The sequence below is a fragment of the Phaenicophaeus curvirostris genome, chromosome 17 (assembly GCF_032191515.1).
Source record: "Phaenicophaeus curvirostris isolate KB17595 chromosome 17, BPBGC_Pcur_1.0, whole genome shotgun sequence".
In the NCBI taxonomy this organism is placed as follows: Eukaryota; Metazoa; Chordata; class Aves; order Cuculiformes; family Cuculidae; genus Phaenicophaeus; species Phaenicophaeus curvirostris.
Genome location: NC_091408.1, coordinates 13,937,257 through 13,959,754, shown reverse-complemented (window position 1 = coordinate 13,959,754; position 22,498 = coordinate 13,937,257). Strand labels below are relative to the sequence as shown.

Here is a 22,498-nt window from a genome sequence, read left to right as displayed (position 1 = left end):
ACATGTTGCACTGAAAGCTTTTCTTTTCAAATGGTCATTTCTATTTAACACAACTCTTGCTCAAAGCTGGCATTGACCTTAATGTAGTTACTTCTGATTTACATGGCCCCAATATCAGTTAGGCTTAAGGATTATTTTAAATGTAATTGCTATTTTTTAAATTCAATTAAAATAGCATCATAAAGATGGAGCAGAGCAGCAATCAGAGCGCTTCAGGAGTTGTAATGTAGCCTATAAGCAGCTATCGTGCATAAAGAAATTTCTTCCAAAGGTGCCTCAGCTTTAGTGAAAATGCTAAGCTTCAGCTTTATTAAGATAATCAAGACACTCTAACATAGTGTTTTGGGGCAGCCTGGTAGTATTCTGCATGACTGTGCCACCTATGAAGCAGGAAGGCAAAGCTGCATTTTGTACTGAGTGGCACTTGTCTGAGCTCTTTCAGGATCAGGCCAGGGCAGAAGGCAGCTTTCCTTCATGGGCATGGCAGGAGCGGGGACATCAGCATTGATGAGGGCAGAGAGGAGCAGATGCTGCCGATCCCAGGTTTTTTGGGAGATAAAAAATGTATTCCCTACTGTAGCTATGGGAAGAAGTAGATCCAGAGAGTTGCAAGGAGTGAAATGTTGGCACCGTGCTGAAGGCTTTGGATGAGGAGAAGGAGAAGCTAATAGAGTTTTGCATAATCCTTGGGACCTTCTAATTCTGGGTTGGTAAATGCATTGAAATGGCAGTGACTCTTGTCATTCCAGCTTGCTTTCCACAGCTTCTGGGAATACAAGTGCCCCAAACCTGAATGCCTTGAGAGCAGCACTGGTGTGGCTCCTGTACTGGAGCCTAGGAGAGAGTCCAAATGTGCTCTTCTCAATTCTTGCAGAGGAAGAACCTTGCTCTGACATATGCACTGATCACTGTTAGAATTTGCTGTTGCTGCTTGTGAAGTCTTCCAGTAGGGTGGTAGGAAAGAGTAGGAGGAAAAAGGAAGAGAATATAATCCAGAAATCACACTTCATTCAATCCCGTTCCTGCACATCCTTCTCCTTGTGTTGTTTCATTGTGTTTGGGAGCAGGTTAATTCCTGTAGTGTTGATTTGACTCTGTGAAAGAGGAGGTACCACAAGAATTGAAGTTTGATAGCAAGAAAATGCAGAGCCATTTGGATACTGTGGCATTTTGATAAGAATGGTTGGACTCAATAATCCAGTGGGTCTTTTCCAACCTAGTGATTCTGTGATTCTGATTCTGTGATATTTGGTGTGCCAAGCATGGTTTAACAGGCTTGATACTTCATTTTACTATAGAGTTAAGTGACAAACAGTATTTGGTCTCTATCTCTTATTAGTGTATTGTTTCTTCCTTACAGCATGGATGACAAAATGCATTTGATCTGCTGCAGAGTTAAAAACACTCATTGTTTCACCCTCTGTTTTGAAGCTCACCTAATGAAGAATGAATTTCAAAGGGAAAATATGCCATTAAATTCTGTGTCAGACTAGCTTGTTTAGCTTTTTGCCTCTAGATCGTCAGCTCAAATCTAACTCTGCTGATAGAAATCAGAAATGTTTACCATGTAATATTGTCTGGTTTCTAGGGACCAGTGATCTATGTTAAAAACAAAGCTCTAGCCCTATGAGTGTGATAGCCCTATGACTGTGAAGTACTGTGAGTCATATTTATAGAATTTGAAATGAGATTTTCGATAACATCTCATGGCTGGATTTCTGAAAGTCATTAAGACATCATGTGTTACAGATAGTCACTTCATGGGATCTTTGAATGGACCTTGTTTTTAGATATCTCTTTGCAAATTTTGGCTCTTTTAGATACTAAAGAAGGGTATTTTCAGTGTACTTTCAGTGAGTTGTGTGTGTCTGAGTCAGCTCAGTTACACTGACGAGAGGACGGGGCACAGTGGCACGGTGGCGAGCAGAAGCTCGGCTGCCCCATGGTGTCAGGAGTCCCAGGCTCCTGCAAGGTGATGGGATGCAAGAGCTTCCTAGTGAGGCTAGTGCTGAAAAGGGAGTGTATTTTATGTGGTGCTGGGCGATACCTTTCAGTCTACTAATGATGTTGCAGAGATTTTGAGAGTACATAGCTCAAGATGGTAAGGAGAAATACAATTACCTGTTTTCATTTCAGCCAAATGACACATTTTTTCCAGTGACCCCCGCCCCGTTCAGCCACTGATTATTCTTCTCCCTTTGCTTGTGGGGTTCTAAACACAAAGCAAGGATGATATAATTCCTGCTTCATCTCTGGTTTGTGGAGTTTGAGGAGCAGCCCGCTCTCAGTCTCTTATTTTGAACCTTTCCTACTAACAAAATGGGTATAAATTTAATGCTTGGGACAAGGGGGAGACTTGGGGTCCACTCTCTCTTGCAGTTACTTTTCTAGAGGTTTGTAAGGACTGATGCTGTTTGGCAGCTGCTCAAATGAGTAGAAAGTGACCAAGAGGTAGTTTGTAAAAATGAGTTTGTTTGAAATCTACAGTACAGCTAGAAGTACTGTGATAAATCCCTGGAAACGTGTACATACTTGAGCTTTTATAGAACAAATAATAGCATTCGCATACATTCGCGTTTATCAGTTATTTTCAGTCGTAAAGTTGCCATTTAAAATTTAGATTTAGTTATTCCTTATAAGTTGCATTCTTAATCACATAACTTATATAACAAAAGGAGCTGCAAACTGGGTAAAATTTTTTTTTATATGAGCACTTTTGCATTGTTGCTGGTTACATGATTATCTGCTCATGGAAAAAAATAACAACAATCCCAATAGTGTCCATAGCTTATATCCCATAATGTGAATTTCAAAACACAAATTAGAATAGCTTTGTTCAGTGGAAAAATATTCAGGTTAAGAGTTATGCATGAAAACAGTTGTGATAGATGAGTACATTTTCAAGTTTTCCTAACTGGTTGTGATCAATTCACAAGAGGAAAAGGAATGCAAAATTCATCCAATACATTATTCATGATATTCACTCAGCTATAGCTAGCAGTGAATTGTCTAGATAGTAATTACTAATTTTTAACCTATGTATGTTCACATAACACTATTGTGTGAATAGCTTCAGTATACAGTGGCTCGAGGTAATAGTAATGGATGTAAGTTAACTAGCAGGTGATTTTAATTGGGAAATTATATTGGATTTTTCTATTGAACTTCTATAAAACTTTACATAAATATTGAATCTTCTTAATATTTTTCTCCAGTTGAAAATAGAGGCATGCAGAGTTCTGTGCTAATTTGATCAGTGGATAAGCAAACATCCTTCACTGTTTTTAATTCTGCTGTAAAATTCCACCAGAAAACATTAAATTGGGAATACAGCAAGAATCTATAAGGAGTCTGATACAATAACAGCATTTTCTATTTCAATGATGATTTTTCACTAAGTAGTTTGTGTGGCTCCTCAGGGATAGTTCCTGTCTCTCTGTTGCAGTTTACTGGCGTGCTATAATACGCTCCTGACGGCTCAAGGAGCATAAACCTTACTCCTTCCCCCTTATTGTTATGGCAAAAAATCAAGACTTTGGGGGGATTCCCTTCGTTTCCTAGGCAATGCAGAACCTCCGTGGTGATGGATCTCACCTCCTGCTTAGCTACCGGCTGCCTAGGGGATGCGGCTGCTGGGATTTGGGTAGTGCAGCTGGTGCTTGAAAGAGGACCTGAGAACAGTTTCACAAGAAGATAGTTGGCCACTGCTGTTGGCAAGCTGGTGGTCCTGCAGGTCTGTCAGCACTCAGCACAGATCTGTGCTACTGCCTGTCAGTTCTCTGGGTGTGACAGTGAAGAAAGCAGGCTTTTAAATTCCTTTGAATTTTTTTCAGAAATCTCTATCACTATTACAGTTATTTAGAGAAGAGTTGGATTGAAGATAAAGCAGAAAATCATAGTCTCAAATGGATTTGTTATTGAAGCTTGTGCCCTGTGGATTAATTGCAAGTTAGTAATTTTGTGGTGCTCAACTGCTCTCAGTCGACCAGAAAATGTCATTTATAAAGCTCTTCTGTTTCATGTAGGCTAACTCGCCTCAAGAGAAAAATAGCAGGAAACCAACACAAACGGTTGGAAATAATGCAAAAACCAGGACATTATAAAAGAATGTTTGCGTAAAATTTTGGTTTTGTGTATGTTGGTTTAAGCTCCATGCTTCAGGGTATGGCTTATACAGAGGTACATCAAAAACTAACCACGTGTAGCTCCCATTAACACTAATAGAAGTTCTGATTCTGACTTCCTGTGTTTTTAATGTTATCTTAATGCTATTTGATTTGATATTTAATTGCAGTAATTTAATTAATGGTTCTGTAAATAAAAAGGCTAAGTTGTGCCCTCCTGCACGTGAAGATACACACAGCAAGCAGCTCTAGTGGCTCCTATGAGCCTTAAATTTATGTGTCTAACAGCAGAACTTAACCCTAAGGATGTAAGATAAAATGCCCAAATCCCAGAAAGGCACCGTAATGGTGTTTGCATTGGAAATATTACAGGATTAGTTCAAGCTTTCAGGAGGAGAGTGGCATTTGAAAAACAAACCTACAGACTTCTCCCTATACTTGTTAATGGGATAGTTCACAGAATTGCTTCCTTGTGTAACAGGATTCCATTTGCAACAGTTTACAAAGACTTTGTTATTAATAAAATCTGTTGTTAATTGGATAACCTGCTATTAAAATTGTTACAGAATCCTATTGGCTCAATGGGTTAATTAAAAGCCAGAGCTTATAGGTTTTTGTAATCCTTCTATCGATGTGCCTATAACCTTCTCTAACACGTGCTACTCTTGTTGGCTGCACACTTAAAATGCCTAATAAATATTGATTAGTCTTCCTTATAACCCATTTATAAATAGAAGCATGTAGTATAAAATGTAACCTAAAATCATTAAGGCTACATGGTGTGCAAGTTAATAGTAGCAATCTTGAAAAATTAGGCAGTGCATGAATTAACAGAATTGTATTCGTTAACCATTTTCTTTGTATAAGATTGTGTATTTGAAGTCCCCCATCAAAGTTGGGGATCTCCTACAGCATCTATTGAAGATTTTGCTCTTTTAAAAAAATCTGTTTATATACAGGAGGTGACATAATGCACCTTCAGATGTACCAGGCAAGCTGAATTATTTTTCCATGTTTTTTTAGGATGAAGTAGATCTGTGTAAACTATAGCCCCAAATATTTATGCAAAGGAGGAGGCACATCATGTATTCATGTGTGGAAGAGGTCCATATTCCCTGATATTGCTGCTGTGAAATGCATAGATATCCTTCTGGCGTTAATGGAATTATACCATATATATAATAAATCACAGACAGCTCTTTCTAAGTCAGCCCTCAAAACTGTACCAAATTCAGCATAAGTACCATCCCACTTCAAGCATAGTCGCCCACTGTTTAATTTGGAGGTAACTCATATTTATGGCCCTTTAAATCCATACCTGGTGTAAGTGAAATCTGAATAAGAGACACTGCCTGACTTTGCCTCACGCTGAGTTTGTGTTGCCATTTAACTTAATATTATTACAAATACCTCTGACTTGTACATTAGAAGTAGTTTTAAATGGCACTTGACCCCTCAGGACAGACCAGATTTGTGTGTACCACTATTCTCTTATGATTAAGAGGATATTTAGATAGACAAGAGCTAACTCTGGTCCAAAGTCTGATGTACTTTGAAAGCCTACAAAACACTGACATTGACTGTGGGAATGACAAGTACAAAAACCCCAGGCAATAACAGCAATCAGCAGGACTTTTTGTTATGCAAAGGAAAAAAATCAGATAGATGGAAACAACAATAAACCAGCAATGATTCAAAGTGCTTTCTTTCAAAGCGTCTCTTGCAATTTCCAGCTGCCTCCCTCCTTTGTCACATCTCACTTCTCAGATAAACAGCAGAATTGGTCGGACTCTTACTTTGCCTTTGCAGTTTTCACTCATTATTCAGTGTCTGTACCTGACCCCCAGCTCTTAAAAGCCCAACAATTAAGCCAATTCCAAAGAGGATTACAATTGAGAATCAGAGGGTATAAATGTGATTTAGCATGGAGTGCTGAGCATGACAAATCACTTTTGTGCCTAGGCCTTTACTTGTTCTGAAATGAGTTTCATTTAGAAACACAGAACAGATTCAGCCATTTTCCAGTGCCAAGTGTCAGGTGCAGACGTGCAGCTTCTGCAGATCAGCTCTAGCAAGGCTTCTTAAGGCTGTAGAACCTTTCCTTCAGACCAAAGTGCTACCATTCTTGTCACCTTTCTAGTCCTGGGAGGAAATAACAAGACTTGTATGTGCAAACCAACCTCCCAGGTTATTTCCTTCACTTTGGAAGAGCTTTTACTGAAGCACTGTGTTGTAGAAGGAAAGGAGAAGGACACTGCAAGGTGGGCTCAGGATTCCTTACTTATGTGACTTGAAGAGACAGGAGGTGTTTGTGCAAAAAATTTCCAAAACATGTGGTCTAAGCGTACAATGGAAGGGAAAAGCATCTTGGATGTTTCTCTGCTGTGAAGCTGCTCTATGAGATGTTTGGCTTAGGCTTTCGATACTACAGAAGCTGGCTAGTGTTTCATTGATAAATGAAGAAATCTCTCACATTAGAAGAGAATATTAATAGCACGCACGTGTGTGTTTGCATGTGTCTGTGTATTGAGTTGCCTTGGAAACAAGAGGAGAAACTGCCATGATCCAGAACACGTTTTCCATTTAAGGAAAACTTGAGCTGCCATAAAACTACACACAAAAATAATCTTCATTCATTCATTCTGTAAGCATCTTGCCACAAAGAGCAGCGCATAACGCGGGTAGGTGGATCCCAGGTAAAGATGACAGAAAGCCACCTGACTTTGGTTTTGAACATATTGTTGGATAAATGAGTTAGCATTGGGGAAGCTGCTAATAATGTGGTAAAAATGTATGCAATTATAAAAAAAAAAAGGGCAATGCGCCAGGTGAATATTAAAGTTACTGAGATAAGAAATAGACCTAGAGTATTCACATTGCAAAACAAAGCACATAATTTTACCTTACATATAGGAGCAGCTGTTTCAGCATATTGGCCTCAAAGACAGTATGATGAAACAGCTGTCCAAGTGGTTTGGAGGTTAATTTACTCAATTAATCGCTGTGTATTTTTTTTTCAATTTATAATAATGTTTGTGCCACTCCTTGTGGGCATGTGAGAAAAATATTAAATGTAACATTTTAGTCATTAGTGAAATGCATATCAGAAAACTTTGTGAGAAGAAAATCTGTCTTCAAAGTGACGTGGGGTATTGAAGAGGTGAACATGCCAATAGAGAAGCTGATCTGAGTAGTCAAATTGTGGTGTTTTTTTAAACCTAAATTTCAAGGGAGATTTGCTAGCAGGGTTGGTCTGTGAGACAGAAAAAGCTTGGACTTTATGCAGAAGGTCTGTGAAGTAAGTGCATAAGAACATTCTCTGTTGGTTGGTATTTCCAAGTCATCTAGGAGCTTCCACCTCAAGTAACCTGCAAGCTGCAATTTCATGTGGTCTGAACAAAACTCTTTGGGCTGCAGTCTGGAAGTGCAAACCAGCTAAAGCATTTTGGTCTCTGCTAAATGGCCAAAGGATGCCAGCGTGGAGGTTGCATGTCAAGTTCTGGTGCATTTGGACATGTGATGCTCAAGACTGGGTGCAGAGCAGCACGGTTTGTTACTCATTGCTTGTGCCAGAGCCTCTTGGGGCAGCTGAAAGTTGTACACCAGTGCCCTTCCTGCGCTGCTGCAGGGTCAAGGACAAGAGAGATGCCATAAAATTAACACAGGTGGAATTGTAATTGTCCAAGGTATTCTTCAGTGAGACTTTGCCCTGGGGTGAGGTGTGTTCTCAGGTGAATTATGCTCTGAAAATCATGCACACATGAAAAGGCTAGTGCTCACACCTCATCTGAATTCATTTTGCAACATTTTATGAATGAAATCCTAGAACCCAGCACACTTTCTGCATGTTCACTGCCATCGAATTGCAGACAGTCACTGTCAGAAAAATCCTCTGGCAATCCATTTGACCAGAAATAGATAAAGTCTAAGTTTCCAACCTTTCTAAATATCACTGCACATGCAAAAATAGCAAAATCTTTATATATCGTATCCCAGTGCACCTTTTATGTCAGTGGTTTTTTTTTAATCAAATGTAGGGTTTCTGTCTTTATTTTCCCCGAATGACCATGCAGAATAAGAGGGAAGAGTTATTATGAATGTTGGTGAAATATAGACTACAGCAGGCACACATGGGTATGTTTAATGGGTTCTAAAGTCTTTTCCTCTGCACTAATTTTCCCAGATTCTAGGTTTATTCCCCTCTGGACTGAGTAGCAATGCATGCTGGAATGAGGCCTTTTAGATTGAAACTGTTTATGAGATTCTTGGCCAGGAAAGGAGAGGAAAAAAATCCCAAAATAAAACAGAAATGCTGCTGCAGGAAGGAGACTGCTGCGAGCCTTGCCTGCCTGGAGACAGCGCTGTCAGATGGCTGCCTCCTGAAATGCTTCTGCCTACTATTTCCAAGGTTGATTCTGTCTCAGGCTGTTGCTGTTTCTCAGCCTCATCAGTGACACAGCCCAGTGCTACCTGTCCAGAAAACTTGCACGTCATCTTCTCTTCCACTCCTGTCACAACTTGTCTTTAGGAAGAAGTAAGGTTGCGATTTTATTCTGGGTCGTTCTCCGTAATAGCTTTTGTCAGATTGCATTGGATATATGTACCAGAGGTCAATTACAGCTCTGCTGGGGGAAAATCCAAGACTAAATCAACAACAACTCGCACAATTGCCTTCATTAACAAAGATGAAGAAAAACAGTATTAAAATGCCAGGTGCTGCTGCATTTAAGAGAGTGTAACCTTTGGGGAGTTAGTTAAATGTCAATGTCATTTAACAAAAATGAACAACAAATAGAAAGGTATGTTTGATGCAGTAGTTGTGGTCCTGTGACTTTTAAAGTTGGGCATTAGTCGACCACTTTGTATGGTATTGGCCATGAAAAGAAAAATATTTGTCCTTCAAAACTAACCTGCAGTGAAGCAGAAGAACATGGAGTGAAACTTTTGATCATCTTTTACTGCTTTCTGCTACAAGGTGCCTCCTGGCAGTAGTTCTTGGGCTTTTGGGAAATGATGAAGTTGCATCACAGCAAAGAAAGAGAGATGTATTGAAATACAGTTTTTGTTTCAAGATCCAGTTATGAACTAGAGGTAAAATGTTAGTGGCTTTTGAATGAAGTATTTTATAATCTGGTTTATGAAGACTCTCCCTCTTCGGAGGAACACATTGAAGATAGAAGATGTGAGAAGTACTGGCCCACATCTGTGCTGTGCGAGAGCATTTTTGTCACCGAGGATGTACAATGTGGCTGAATACTTCAAGAAGGGAAAGAGCCAAAATTATACAGTGAAGTGTAAGTTGAGGAGAATTTGCTCTTTTCTGTGTTGAAATTGTATAGGGGTGCTTTCAACTGGAAGCAATTCTGAGCTGGAGCTCTGTGTTTCATTTATGAAGGCTTTTAGGTGCAACACGTTTCCCTTCTTTGTCAGTTCTTTGCTCAAATGATGTGTCAAAATGCCAGAGAACCTTATTTTTTCCGAAGCCGTCTCTTTTGTAAAAAGCACCTTCCCTTGTATTTGCCTCTCCATTTAGTAGGAGCGATGACTATGCAGCAAGAGGACCCCATCAGCTGCAGTACAAGAAAGAGTGTGGCATTAGACCTGGCCTTCTTCCCACCTTACAATACTAAACAATTTGAAATTGGTACTGCAAAAGAAGAAATAAATGTAGTGTCATTTGGAAATCTGCCCATTTTTAGAGGAAAAGTGAAGAATGAATGGTTACCGCAGCCAATTTTAAGGAAGGTAAATTTCCTTAATGGAGGCGAATAACAAATATTCATTCCATTTAAACTGTCCAGTAGCGGTGATCTAATTTCTCTTTGCAACTGAGTCAGGCTGTGGAAGTTTCTGTCTCACGTTAAGTAAAATGGCAGCAAATGGGAGATGTTTTCCTCCACTAAGATTGTTCTTGTAGATGAGTTCTCCAATACAAACTGGGTAATTCTCTTACTACTCTTTTGGTGTATCTAGTTTATCTTTCTGGAAGATTAATATTTTTCCCATTACTCATAATGTAAAAGGTTCCAAAAAACCAGATTGTAAAGTTTCAATTTGAATAATGTCTTAATGATTTCTAAAGGGTAATTATGAAAATAATACTTTGGAAGCAAAGATAGAAGTCTTTTTTCATTTTCCTTCTGTCCTCCAGTGCTTTTTGTTGACATGGAAAACCCAGTTAGTAACTGCTTCATACAGTTTACAAATTGATTAAAACTAAAAGTTTACTACATTGGAGTCCCTGCTTGGACTGCGTTTAGTGCTGAGGGGTAAGGACAACGAACCATTGTTAAATTTCTTTATCAGAGAAACATGCCGTGATTCTGATAAATATGCGTTTTCATAGAATAATAAATGGAAGACCTTTTGTCTGTTTACAAAATGCTTCTATTGAAGACCAATAACACTGTCACTTTTTATTTCTAGTCCTGAGAAACATTAATGTCATCCCTCGTCTGCTATTGTCTTGTTCCTTTTCGAACCACCTATGAGATGACACTGGAAGCCCTCTCAAAGAGGAATGTTTTGCAGTAGTTTCATATTAACTGGTATTTTTTGATTTTTTTTTTGAGTGCATTTGGCTATCTGTGCCACTAGAGGATATGCTGGTATGCCATCATCTTTTTCTTCCTAAGAAAATGATAGGTAAACAGTATTTCTTTCTTTCCTTGTGTCTCATTGCTTGATTTGTAGCCCTCAATATTTCTTTACAGTCACTGATACTTGTTTTGCTGCACACCTGGATTTCAGTTAACCAACCGCTTACTTGTTATGCAAAAAAAGGTGTTTAGTAGGAAAGATGTGGAACTGGTATTAACGCTGTACAGAACCAACAGCCTGAAGACAGCAAGTTGGAGTGTAACCTCTCAGAAAAGACATGGACCTAGAACATTGGGAATATGGATGCAGTTTCTTGATCTGTCACTGGCCTGGTGGGATTTCTTCTGTCTCAGTCATTCTGGCTGTATAATGAAGATAACTGTTGTGTTGTCCTTGGCAGAGCTGAGCTCTGTTTTTTAAGTGTTGTGGAATGACAAGCTACTATAAGGAGTAATTTAAATAAATCATTCAATATGTAATTTTTAGAACAGATGAAAGAGAGATGGGGAAAAGATGAAAAATTAAATAGTTTGATCCTGATTTCACAGGACGTTTACATTTGTGTAACTTCATGGTCTTTATTCTAATTACTCCCTCTCGCATCAGTCTAGCTGAAAGCAGAATCTAGTCGGTCTTTGTTTTTTGGCTCACAGGTTCTTAAAACATTCTTTAGTTTAAAGGATTCCTAAAAGCTGATGTTCTGAAAGTAGTTGCCCAGCTTTTGAAACACAGATGATATTGTCCTAGACTGCAAGAAATAAATACACCGCACAAAAGTTCACTGAGAAATTCAATCATGAAAACAAAAAATGGATTTCATTCTGAACTTGAATGAAAAAAGAGGTTATTCTTTATAAAAGCTGAGCAAAAAAACCAGAAATAATCAGACATAGGGCCATGTCAGAACAAGGCAGCACTGCTGAGCAGGTACAAAGTGAGCAGACTGAAAAATTAAAATAAAGAACAAAATTCAAACCAAGAAAAAGGAAGGAAAAAACCTTCAGTAGTCCTTAGATCAGCCAGAAGACTCTCAAAACCTTACCTCAAATAAATCAATATTCTTATTTGAAAAAATTCTCAGCTTTTAATTTTAACTTTTTTTTAAAAAGAAAATATTCTCAAAGGTGTCTTTTTTATGCTTTTTGATTTTTGTCAAGAAACGTTTTTTTCTTCTCGTCAAATAAGTTTCCAGGCTGTTCTAAACACAGGCAGGAGACATCTTCTGTAGTGTTTAAGTAGAAAGTAGATGTTGAAAAGTTGAAAGGCAGCACTTCGTTTAAGTGGAGTGGCAGTGCAAGGAGAAGCAAGGAACTGTTGATGGATGCTCCCAAAATCAGTGAGTGAAACACCAGAAAACTCTGAGTGTGCAAGGACGGTGAAGCCTTGATGCCTGGGCCGGCTACAGGTGTGTTCTCCTTTTTATTTCCACTGCATCAAATACAGCAGTAGGCAGCTTTATGAAGTGAAGTAGATAAAAGGCATGGTTTTATCATCTGTGAAGTCCATGCCACTGCAGGAAACGTGCTGTGCTGCAAAAATTGTTAGGAGTAGTGTTAGCTCCTAGGAGTAAAGGAGCTAAAAGTGACGTATAGGTACTGATTGTTTATAATCTTGAAAGTGGGAAAAGATGGTGTTTCTCTCCCCTAATTCTAGACAGCAAGTCTAAACTAGACATCTGAGCCTGTTAATAGGCTACAGAGACAGATAAAACTTCCAGTGTCACTTATGCCACTTACGCTGTCCTAAGACAGATGACTGAGACAGGAACTGCCAGGGAATGAATTACTCCCTGCAGGCACTTTGGGAGAATAGAGCAAATAGAGGGAGAGCAGAAGGTGGGAAACAGGCTGCTTCCAAAGCGTTTGCTGCCTGAAAAGCCGACCGTGCAGCAGTGTGCGTATGCCTTACCGCTCAGAGCAGTGGAGTGCAAGCTCATGAAATTACTTAAATGGGTAAAATAACTAAGTACAGCAGTCTGGTCCTGACAGATAAGATAGGTGATCCTCAAGAAAAATAATATACTACTTTGGGTCAGGCATGGGTCTTTCCTATCAGATCCATGTTCTATGGCAAACGATATCCTGTTTTTGTAGGACGGTGAATGTGAGCATCTAGTAGATATCTATTCCATTTTAGACTCCATGAAACACTTCTCAAATGTAGTTAATAAGTATATGCATCTAGCTCTGTCCAGAAAATACAACTCTTTATTGAATTTACTGGGTACCTTATGACCTCTGGACTTAAAGCAGTGTTTGAACTACCCTGAGGGAGAAGGTATAAATTCCAATTATCCTAAACCTTCTGTTTAGCGAATGCTAGACAACTGTCTTCTGTAAGAGGATTTTGGAGGAAATGTCAGAGTCGCTTTCCTATGCGTCTTGGCTGTTCACAAAAAGGTATCCTAAGCTGTAGCCACTCTGTGAATGGCTTAACAAAGTAAGTCACTGCCTGAAGTCCACACTCCATGAGAGGATGCTCCTGCAGGATGCTGAGAAGTAGTGTAGATGTGCTGTAATTAATTTGTACATTCTTCTATAACATTAAACAGCTGTTATTACAGAAGGACATGGATTTCTGCCCAGGTAGCACTCATGACAGAAGATGAGCACACAGATTGCAGGAGTGATACGCAACCTTATGTTTCAATGTCTGTAGTTTCGTGCTTTTGAAAATGGAGCCTTTTCAAGCCAGTGAGTTGCCAGCTTTCCCATGGCACTGGTGAATTTCCTCCAGAAATCCTCCCTTCCACCCGACTCCGAAAGACATTGTGATGATAAGGAAAGGAATTAGAGAAGTGTCTTCAAAATGACCATCCATAATGTTGTTAAATATTATTAAGCCTGTGGGACAAAGACAGAGAGACACAGAATTATCTCTTTGACTGCTGTTGGTACTCAATTGAATCCAATAGTTATGTTCCATAAACTAGGCAAAGCATGTCTTCCCTAGATTTTTCTGTGGAAAAAGCAATGCCTTTGAGGACTGTTCATATTATTGTTTCATGGCCATCTGGAAACAACCATTAGTATATCAGTTTGTACTGAGATTCATATCATTGCCTCTGAGTAGGCAGCTCTACCCATTTTGCACCATCTTGAATCCAGAAGGATACTGTTTGATTTAAGTTGGAGATGACCCACACTTTCATTAACTCAGAACATGATCTTGTTTTTCTGGAATAAAAAGGAAAAAAAAGATCTTTTAATGAACCATGAAATTCTAAATATGCTTAAAAATAGTTGCCAATCACTTACTATTGAGAAGAACTGGCACAAGTCTATCAGATGAATGCTCAGGTACTATACAGATCTCTAAACACAGTGTAAATTCCAGTGTGAGTGACTGGCAGGGTTTAACATACTTTTAGGCTGACTTTAGGTCCTGTATTTCTTAGTATACCAGAAGATCCCAAAACCCAAGCTGGGAACTCTTGATTCTGTCCTGTCTGCAGACAACTGAAGTCAGATGTGTGCTAGTTGCTCTCCAGCTGTTAGAATTTCCCATTCCTTCTACTTCAGGTATGTACTTCGGAGCAGTGGTGTCATGACGTTTAACAGAGCAGGTCTGGAGAGTAAATTCTACTGACATAATGGACAGAAGTGAAATAGCATGAGCCCAGCCTCAGGAAAGGTCTTTTGCTCATGCAGCAGACACCGGTACTTAGCTGAGACAGTGGAGGCTGCCTGACAGGTTGCAATTACTTCTGCCGAGTGCACCAGGCTGTGTTCTGAACCTTTGCTTAATAGGGGCAGATCTGTTCTGAGTTATGAAAAATAAAATAAAACTGCCTCAGGTCATAGTTATGACAGTATCTGTGCTTCTAATCAGGTTTCACCTTTGGCAGCAGGTTTTGCTTATTCATCCTACATAAACCTCAAAATGAGCTGAATTTCCATCATAAAAAAACATGGAAATGGAATAAATCTCAGCTTTAGTTTCCATGAACTCTGAGACAGAATTACTGCTCCAGCTGATTGCGCGTGCCAGGTACACTCTGCTAAAATAAGAGCTTCCTTCGGTGTAGCTGTAGCAAAAAGATGAGTTATGAAATAAGATTCCACTTTGGAGTCTTTGTATCATGCAAGTTGTTTTTGCAGCGCACATTAATATACATCTAGAACAATATTCAATTAGGCTAATAGTCGCTGCTTACATTATTCCGTAAGAATCAGTGATTAAGAACCTCTCTGTATGGTTCAGTTTACATGAATTGATTTCTTCTGCTGAATATGTGCACCTGCCTGTTCTTCCTTTGGGATCCCAATATGAAGTCAAGCTATGAAGTAGGTAAACAAAGGAGATAAAGGATGACCTTTAACTTTGACACAATAGCCAGCAGTATTCGTGATTTGCCATCTTGTCATAACTGAGCACTCCTGCTAGTGATTTGCTGGATAAGAAGCTGTAATGAGGAAACAGCTGGAGACAGAGGAAGGTTGGAGGGGAGCAGGAATGACCTTCTAGCAACACGTGTGCTTGTCAGGACGGGAGGACTTGTACATGGTGACTCTTCAGGCCTCGCTCTGACACCCGGAACCTTGGCAAGCAGTTGATTCCACTGTTGTTCAACCCTTTATTAGGATATAACTCCTTTCCTGTGCACAGCCTCTGTGGACTTGAGTCCTGGGCAGGCAGCACTGCCAGTTCAGCCCACGAATAACGACTGCTCAGCCATCTGCCACAGCCTAGCAGCGCTCCTGCCAGCATCACTGTGGGGTCTGGTTCCTCGGCGTGAAGGGGAACGACGGTAGGAATGGAGGGAGGAAAAAGGGCCAAAGAACAAAGTGAGCTCTTTTGCAAGAGCATTTATGTTTTCTGATGTTTCATAAACACATAATCCCAGTTGTTCATTCTCACCATTTGGTGATATAATGATGTATCTCACCTGATATAATGGTGGAAAAATATAAATAGCTTTCTAGCAACCCGGCTTCATTAATATGCATTGGAAACCTAAAACGGTATTCAGCTATCAGGGGGGAAAACTACAGAGTTGCTTTGGATTATAATAATTTCAGCAAAGCATCTAATTTATATATTAAGCTTGCTTAATGGACTTCTATTGCCTTGCTCTTTGATCTGAAGAAAAAGGTAGTGAATAATTTATCAAATAAAAAAATCTCCGCTGGCCCAGCCCACATGTCACAAACTGCCCTATAATTTACATTTTTTAAAATATGCCGGTTTCAGGCAGGAGAACTAGTTCCTAAAGATTCCTTCTAATATTACGAATGTATTTTCATGAGGTACACTCTGGGGGAAAAAAAAATAATGAAGGAATGCAATTCTGTAGACAAATGTTTCAGCTCTATGCCTTCTTCACTAAAGACAGTCATTTCAGCTAAATGCCAACAGGCATTTAGCTGTAGCATTTGTCAGTGGAATAGGGTTGGCTTTAGGTTTCCCTCCTGATTTACAATTGAGTGTTTATTGGTTTTACTGTACTGTGGCATGTTTTGTTAACCTCTAAAAAACCACATCTGGCTTGTGCATTAGTCACTAAGATGGTATCTGTCATGGTGAACTGGATCAGCGTGGGGCTTTTGTGCCCTGCCAGACGTCATGGAAAGGATGCTGACCAGTCCCAAAGGGGCAGGAAGGATGCACTGGTGTTGTGGTTTAATCCAGCAGGCAGCTAAACAGCACACAGCCACTCACTTGCTCCCCTCGCAGTGAGATGGAGGGGAGAATAGGAACAAAAAGGTAAAACTTCTGGATTGAGATAAAGACAGTTTAATGGGACAGGAAAGGAAGGAAAGATAATAATGATAAAAGGCTGGAGAGCTGCCTGGAGGAGAAAGACCTGGGGATGTTGGTTGAACATGAGCCAGCAGTGGCCCAGGTGGCCAAGAAGGCCAATGGCATCTTGGCTTGGATCAGAAACGGCGTGACCAGCAGGTCCAGGGAGGTTCTTCTCCCTCTGGACTCGGCACTGGTGAGATCGCTCCTCGAATCCTGTGTTCAGTTCTGGCCCCTCACCACAAGAAGGATGTTGAGGCTCTGGAGCGAGTCCAGAGAAGAGCAACAAAGCTGGTGAGGGGGCTGGAGAACAGGCCTTATGAGGAATGGCTGAGAGAGCTGGGGGTGTTTAGCCTGGAGAAGGGAGGCTGAGGGGAGACCTCATTGCTCTCTACAACTACCTGAAAGGAGGTTGTGGAGAGGAGGCTCTTCTCCCAAGTGATGGGGGCAGGACAAGAGGAAATGGCCTCAAGCTCCACCAGGGGAGGTTCAGGCTGGATATTAGGAAAAAAATTTCTTCCCAGAAAGGGTCATTGGTCCCTGGCAGAGGCTGCCCAGGGAGGTGGTTGAGTCCCCTTCCCTGGAGGTGTTTAAGGCACGGGTGGACGAGGTGCTGAGGGACATGGTTTAGTGGTTGATAGGAATGGTTGAACTCGGTTATCTGGTGGGTCTCTTCCAACCTGGTTATTCTATGATTCTAAGTGAACACAGTACAGTTACTCACCATCTGCTGACAGGTGCCAGCCCATCCCCTAGCAGCCACCATCACCCTCTGGCAAGCTGCCCCCAGCTGCATTTTTCAGCATGATGTTATATGGTATGGAATATCGCTTTGGCCAATCTGGGTCCTGGTTTCGTCCCTTCCCAGCTTCCTGTGCACCCACAGCCTCCTTGCTGACAGGCCAGCAGGAGAAGCTGAGAAGTGCTGGACTTAGCATAAGCACTGCTTAGCAACAACTAAGACATCAGAGTGTCATCTGTATTAATCTCATCCTAAATCCAAAACACAGCAATTTACCAGCTGCTAGGAAGAAAGCTGAAACGAGGACAGCTTCCAGCTTTGAGCTGGGGTCTAGGTAACCTGCATCCAGCTGCTGAGATGGCTTCTTGTGGGATGCATAATCTATTTTTCCATGTCTCTATTTTTCAACCAGAAGAGGAGAGAAATGCTGTGTCATGTTGGCTCACAGTAGGTAGATGAACTGCCATGGAGTCACATGCCTATGGAGGATTTAAGTTGGTGTGGCGTTGTTTAAGGCCTAATCATTGGGAATTTTGTGCCTGGAGTTGGTTCATGTCTACCTGTTGCAGTGGTTCCTCAGTAATCCCTGGCTGTGGTCACATACATATGCAGCAGCAGTGTTGGTAATCACAGCTCTATCATGACTCTTGACACGTCTCCCATTCACATTTACCCCCATTTGTCCAAAGCAATGAGTTGTCAAACATTTACTAAGGCTGTGCGAAGGGTTTATTCATATTTAAATAAAGCCATTATCCCAGCCTTGAGTTTCAGTAGTTTTCTGTTCTTCCTCTTGAGTATTTTTCTCAGTAGTGCCATCTAATCAACTTTAGGTTTTAATTAAACAGCTGTCATTTGCTTCCTAGTTCTGTTGCGACCTGATGTTGTATTAAATTTTAATTTAGCCTGGGCTGGATAAGAAGTAGATTCCTTCAGACAACAAAGAAATGCTATTACCAGGTTACAGTTGTAATTAAGAAGAGCTGAGCTGAAGTGCTAATGCATTCAGGTACAGAGAAGGAGCTGGAGGTAAACATGCATTACAGGGGTAGAGCCTGCAATATAAATGTATAGCTTCCACCCAGACTGCTTGAGTTGAAGGTTTTGGTCAAGATATTGCAGCTGAAACCCTCGACAAAAGAAAGAGGAGAAGATCCCCAGTCTTTCACCTGGGACCTTGAAGTGTCAGCAGTTAGAAGTTTGTGCTGGTGGTGCCTGGGTGTTGTTCCAGATGTTTCACTGCTGCTGTGCCATTCGGGAAGACCTGGCCAGTAAATCAACATTATCACCCGGCTTTACAGTTCAAATAATGCTAGGAATAATCAGCACAGGTATCTTAAATTCAGTAACACTTTTTTTCTGCAGTAAACCCTACCATGGAAATATAAAACAACAGGACCTAGATTAAAAGCTATTACTTGTTGAAGATGCACTCAAAAATACAGTCTGTTTATAAATCTAGTGGACAGTCAATTAGTTCAGTTCTGCCTTCATATTTCTCCCTCAGAGAAAATACATTTTTTTCAGTCTATAAATAGCCAGCTCTTAAAAAGATCTTTATGCAGCCTATTATACTTGGGTAACACTTTTCCAGGCATCCGGCATCTGAAATATTGATTTATATAGTACAATTGCTTACCAGTGAAGTGTAGTTTTTGTGCAGGAGCACCAGCTAATTAGCACTGTAGGTACCTGCATACGCTGGGAAGGAGGGAAGGTTAGGACAATGCTTGTGTCAAGAGCAGGGTGAGCACATTTCAGAGCACCCAGAAATGGAAGGGCCGGGATTTCTCTTTTAAGACCTTTTCTCTCTCACATGGAGTTTACGAAAGCAATGCAAATGTCTTTATAAACTTTACATTATCCTTCAAAGCATCAGTCTGATTTATGCTTGGTAGCTAAGCAGCTCTCAGAGTTAAAAGGAGGCTAGAGGTTTTGTTTATCCTTTGTCACATATGAGGATCGACACCAAAGTGATACAATGAATGGTGCAAAAACCAAAGGAGAAATTAGTTCAAGGCTGTTCAGAACCTGATTCCATGTCTCCTGAAGTTAAAAGAATCCTTTTATCTGTGACTCAGTAGGGCTTGGGATCAGGATGTAATTGCACACAAGTGCCACCTGCCCCAGGCACATAGGGGTTACATCTCTGTGTTAACATAGAGTGGCTTTGGAAGAAGAATTAGTTGTGTGTTGATTGGTTGTGACCCTGGTGAAACACTGTTTCCTCTGATGCACTGAAGAAGAGTGATGGTTGTTGAAGAGTGGCTTAGAAATAGCATAGTAGCAGACTGCTTCTTGGGAGCATTTTGACACAGGACCACTGTGTCTCCATCATACATCTGGAAAACGTTTATCTTCAATTGCTGGCTTAAGATTTATGGGATATTTGCTGTTGGTTTGGTGAAATCCAACTATGACAACTCGTCTGACATTCTTGTGGATGAAGCACCCTCAGTTTCTCTTTCTGATTGTTTTCTTTCACCTGACATTGCATTTTCTTAGTTTTGTTCAAATCTTAGTCTTTTTAAAGATTTTACATTTGCTCTTTCACCGTTCCATTTTTGTCCATGCTTCTCTCTTTCCCAGTGTCCCTCCCTCATGGATGGCAGCAGATTATAAATAAGCTCATTCAGCATAAACAAAAACTGAACAGTCACTTACTGTGTAAAACATCTGGTTTGTGGCTTGCAGAGAACAGACAAAGACCGTATATTTCATAGGTTATTGTTCAGAAAGCATCTCTGTTTAGGATAAAACTTAAATGCATTTTTAAATCACATTGAAGTCTAAGTGTCAAGTTGAGCGCGTACTTTTAGTGCTGTTTTGAACAGAAATGGACTCGAGTACAAGCTTAAATGCTTTTCTGGAACATGACCCTCCATAAAGCTGTAGTAGACTATATTAGTTAGCTGGCACTAGTGTTATTAGTACTTTAACTTATTTAATTCAGGGTGCTTTTTGTAGACATTTCTGAATATTGATTAGTAATACATCTTAGTTGCAAGTATTTATTGGTCGTCTCTAGCTGTCCTTAGCTTGTGGTCAATGCCCATTATTTTCTATCAATCTAGCTAGCAGACAGAAGCAAATGATAGTGAATATATCTCTTTATGCAAGCTGTCATCAAATCTTTCACTAAAATCCATTTCTTCTTCCACCAATTCTAATAATGGAATTTAAAGTTAGATTAGTTAGAAGCAACTTTTTTTTTTTTTTTTCCTACTGGCAAGCAATTAGTTTTATGGAAATTGAAAAATGAAAAGCAAATTGATTCAAAGCACGATTTCCTATTGCGGGCTTTCTGAGAAGGCAGAACTGAATCTCTGTGAAAGCAGAGGTGGGTCCTTGCCCTGCACGTGTGTCAACTTAGGGGCTTGCAGTAAGCACTGCTGAAGCAGAGATAAGCTGCTCTACAGGCCTTTGGAGGCTGCTCCCCTCCAGGCTGCATACCCGACTTATATAAGGCAGGGACCTCTGTAGCAGCTCATTTAGAGTAATTAATCAAACCGCAGCCACACTGAGACACAGAGGAAGACTGTGTTAATGGAGTCATTAGAGTGCCAGCACTTTGAATTCATCAGGATTAGAGATAAAAATGGTAAAGCATCTCTAGGTGGGATTTTGATGGGGAGAGATTAGAAAATTTGTATATGGATGACATTGCTTAGTTTGTAGCACGCTACCTCGTGCAGAGGTTTTCTTCTAATGTTTGCCTCACAAAAGGAAAAAGGTCAACTTGCACCACTGTTAGCTGGAACAGGAAGAGAGAAATGCTGTTATTGTAAGGCTTGATAATCCCCTGCCAAATTACTGGCTTTATTTGGGGTGGAGGGGTGAGGAGAACTGCTGATACCCTCTGGAGATGGTACCCAAAAGCACTGGGGTTCTGCCAAGCTGTAGATGTGCCTTCAACCATGATGGTGTTACAGATTTCATTGCCACAGCAGCCAAACCCGTAGATGGGCTCAAAAAAGAGAAAATCCATATGTTTGTCAAAACCAGAGCTTGGTGGTCCAGATGCAATTTTTGGCTAGGAAGGCTGCTCAACCATTGCCTGCAGAGAGCTTGAAGGGTATGTGCAAGGAAGAGTCACTTGTCTGCCCCGTCCCTGTCAGAGGCCAGGTTTGGGTTCATCAGTCTGAGCCCTGTGGCGTTCTCCTGGTTTTGTGCTTCTTTAACACCGACCCCTTGTTTCTGTGTGTGTGCATACAGGACACGGAGGTCCTTAACACAGCTATTCTGACAGGCAAAACGGTGTCTGTTCCAGTCAAGGTGGTTGCCGTGCAGGAGGATGGGTCTGTGGTCGATGTTTCGGACTCCACCGAGTGCAAATCAGCTGATGAAGATGTCATAAAGGTAAGGTTGGCATCCATTAATTAAGTAATATTAATAATGTAGCGTATTGTAGCAATGTACTGCAAGGTTCCCTACATGCTTCTCACTGGAGGAGCGTGACAGAGAATAGAAAATAACAAACCGTGTGGCAAAAATTCTTGACATAAAAGCTGGGAGCTCTTAAAAAATGTCACACTTTTTTTTTTTAAATAATATATTCGACTATTTTTCCCTCTGTGACATTGTGACATAGCGTTAATGTGACTTCATCAAGACATTGACAGCTTGACTTCTGATACCACTGCATGGCTTTCAGCTTTTAGCTCATTATTATTTTTAGGCATAAAAGAGGTACTTTTGAACGGTTGTAGTATGTTTATTTGTTTTACTATGTGATTTGGGGGTGGTTTTTCCCATGTTTTAAATAACTTAAGAATTGATTACAATGAATTCTTTATAGGAATAGGGGGTTGTTTATGTGTTTCTTAGGGTAGTCCTAGAAAGACAGTTTCTTTGTTGCAGTTCAAGGTGAGATATATTATATTAAATTGCTATAAATAAAGGGAAGTATAGTCATCCTTAAAAATTAATTATCAGAAGAACAGACTATCTTCATAAATTTTGCTCTTCTTTTTGCTGTATACCATGCAACTGTTATCTGATTAGTGGCTATTATTTATCAGTTGATAAATATGAACAATGAATTGTTCGTTTTATAAACTCAAGCACTAAGTTATACATCATCAACATATTGCTGAGACTGTCTTTTCTTTGCAATTCAGAAAACCAGAGCCTGATCTAAAAGGTGGCGTATGTGGACTTTTGTTTCTATTAATTGAGTTTCTGGTATTTCTAGTAAGAGAATACTGGGCTGAACCAGATAGGAAAAGGTCAGGAAAAAGACTCCCATCCCTCTTCCACTAATAAAACTAGTATCTGCAGATGTTAGAGA

General features: G+C 40.3%; 1 protein-coding gene across 1 annotated transcript in view; it reads left to right on the top strand.

Annotated features, from left to right (window-relative positions):
- Positions 1-22,498, top strand: part of TMEM132B (transmembrane protein 132B) — a 255,895-nt gene that overhangs the window by 190,358 nt on the left and 43,039 nt on the right. Inside the window, exon 5 of the mRNA XM_069871351.1 lies at positions 21,424-21,567. Coding sequence (XP_069727452.1) covers positions 21,424-21,567 — 144 coding nt within the window. The remainder of the gene's footprint in view (positions 1-21,423; positions 21,568-22,498) is intronic.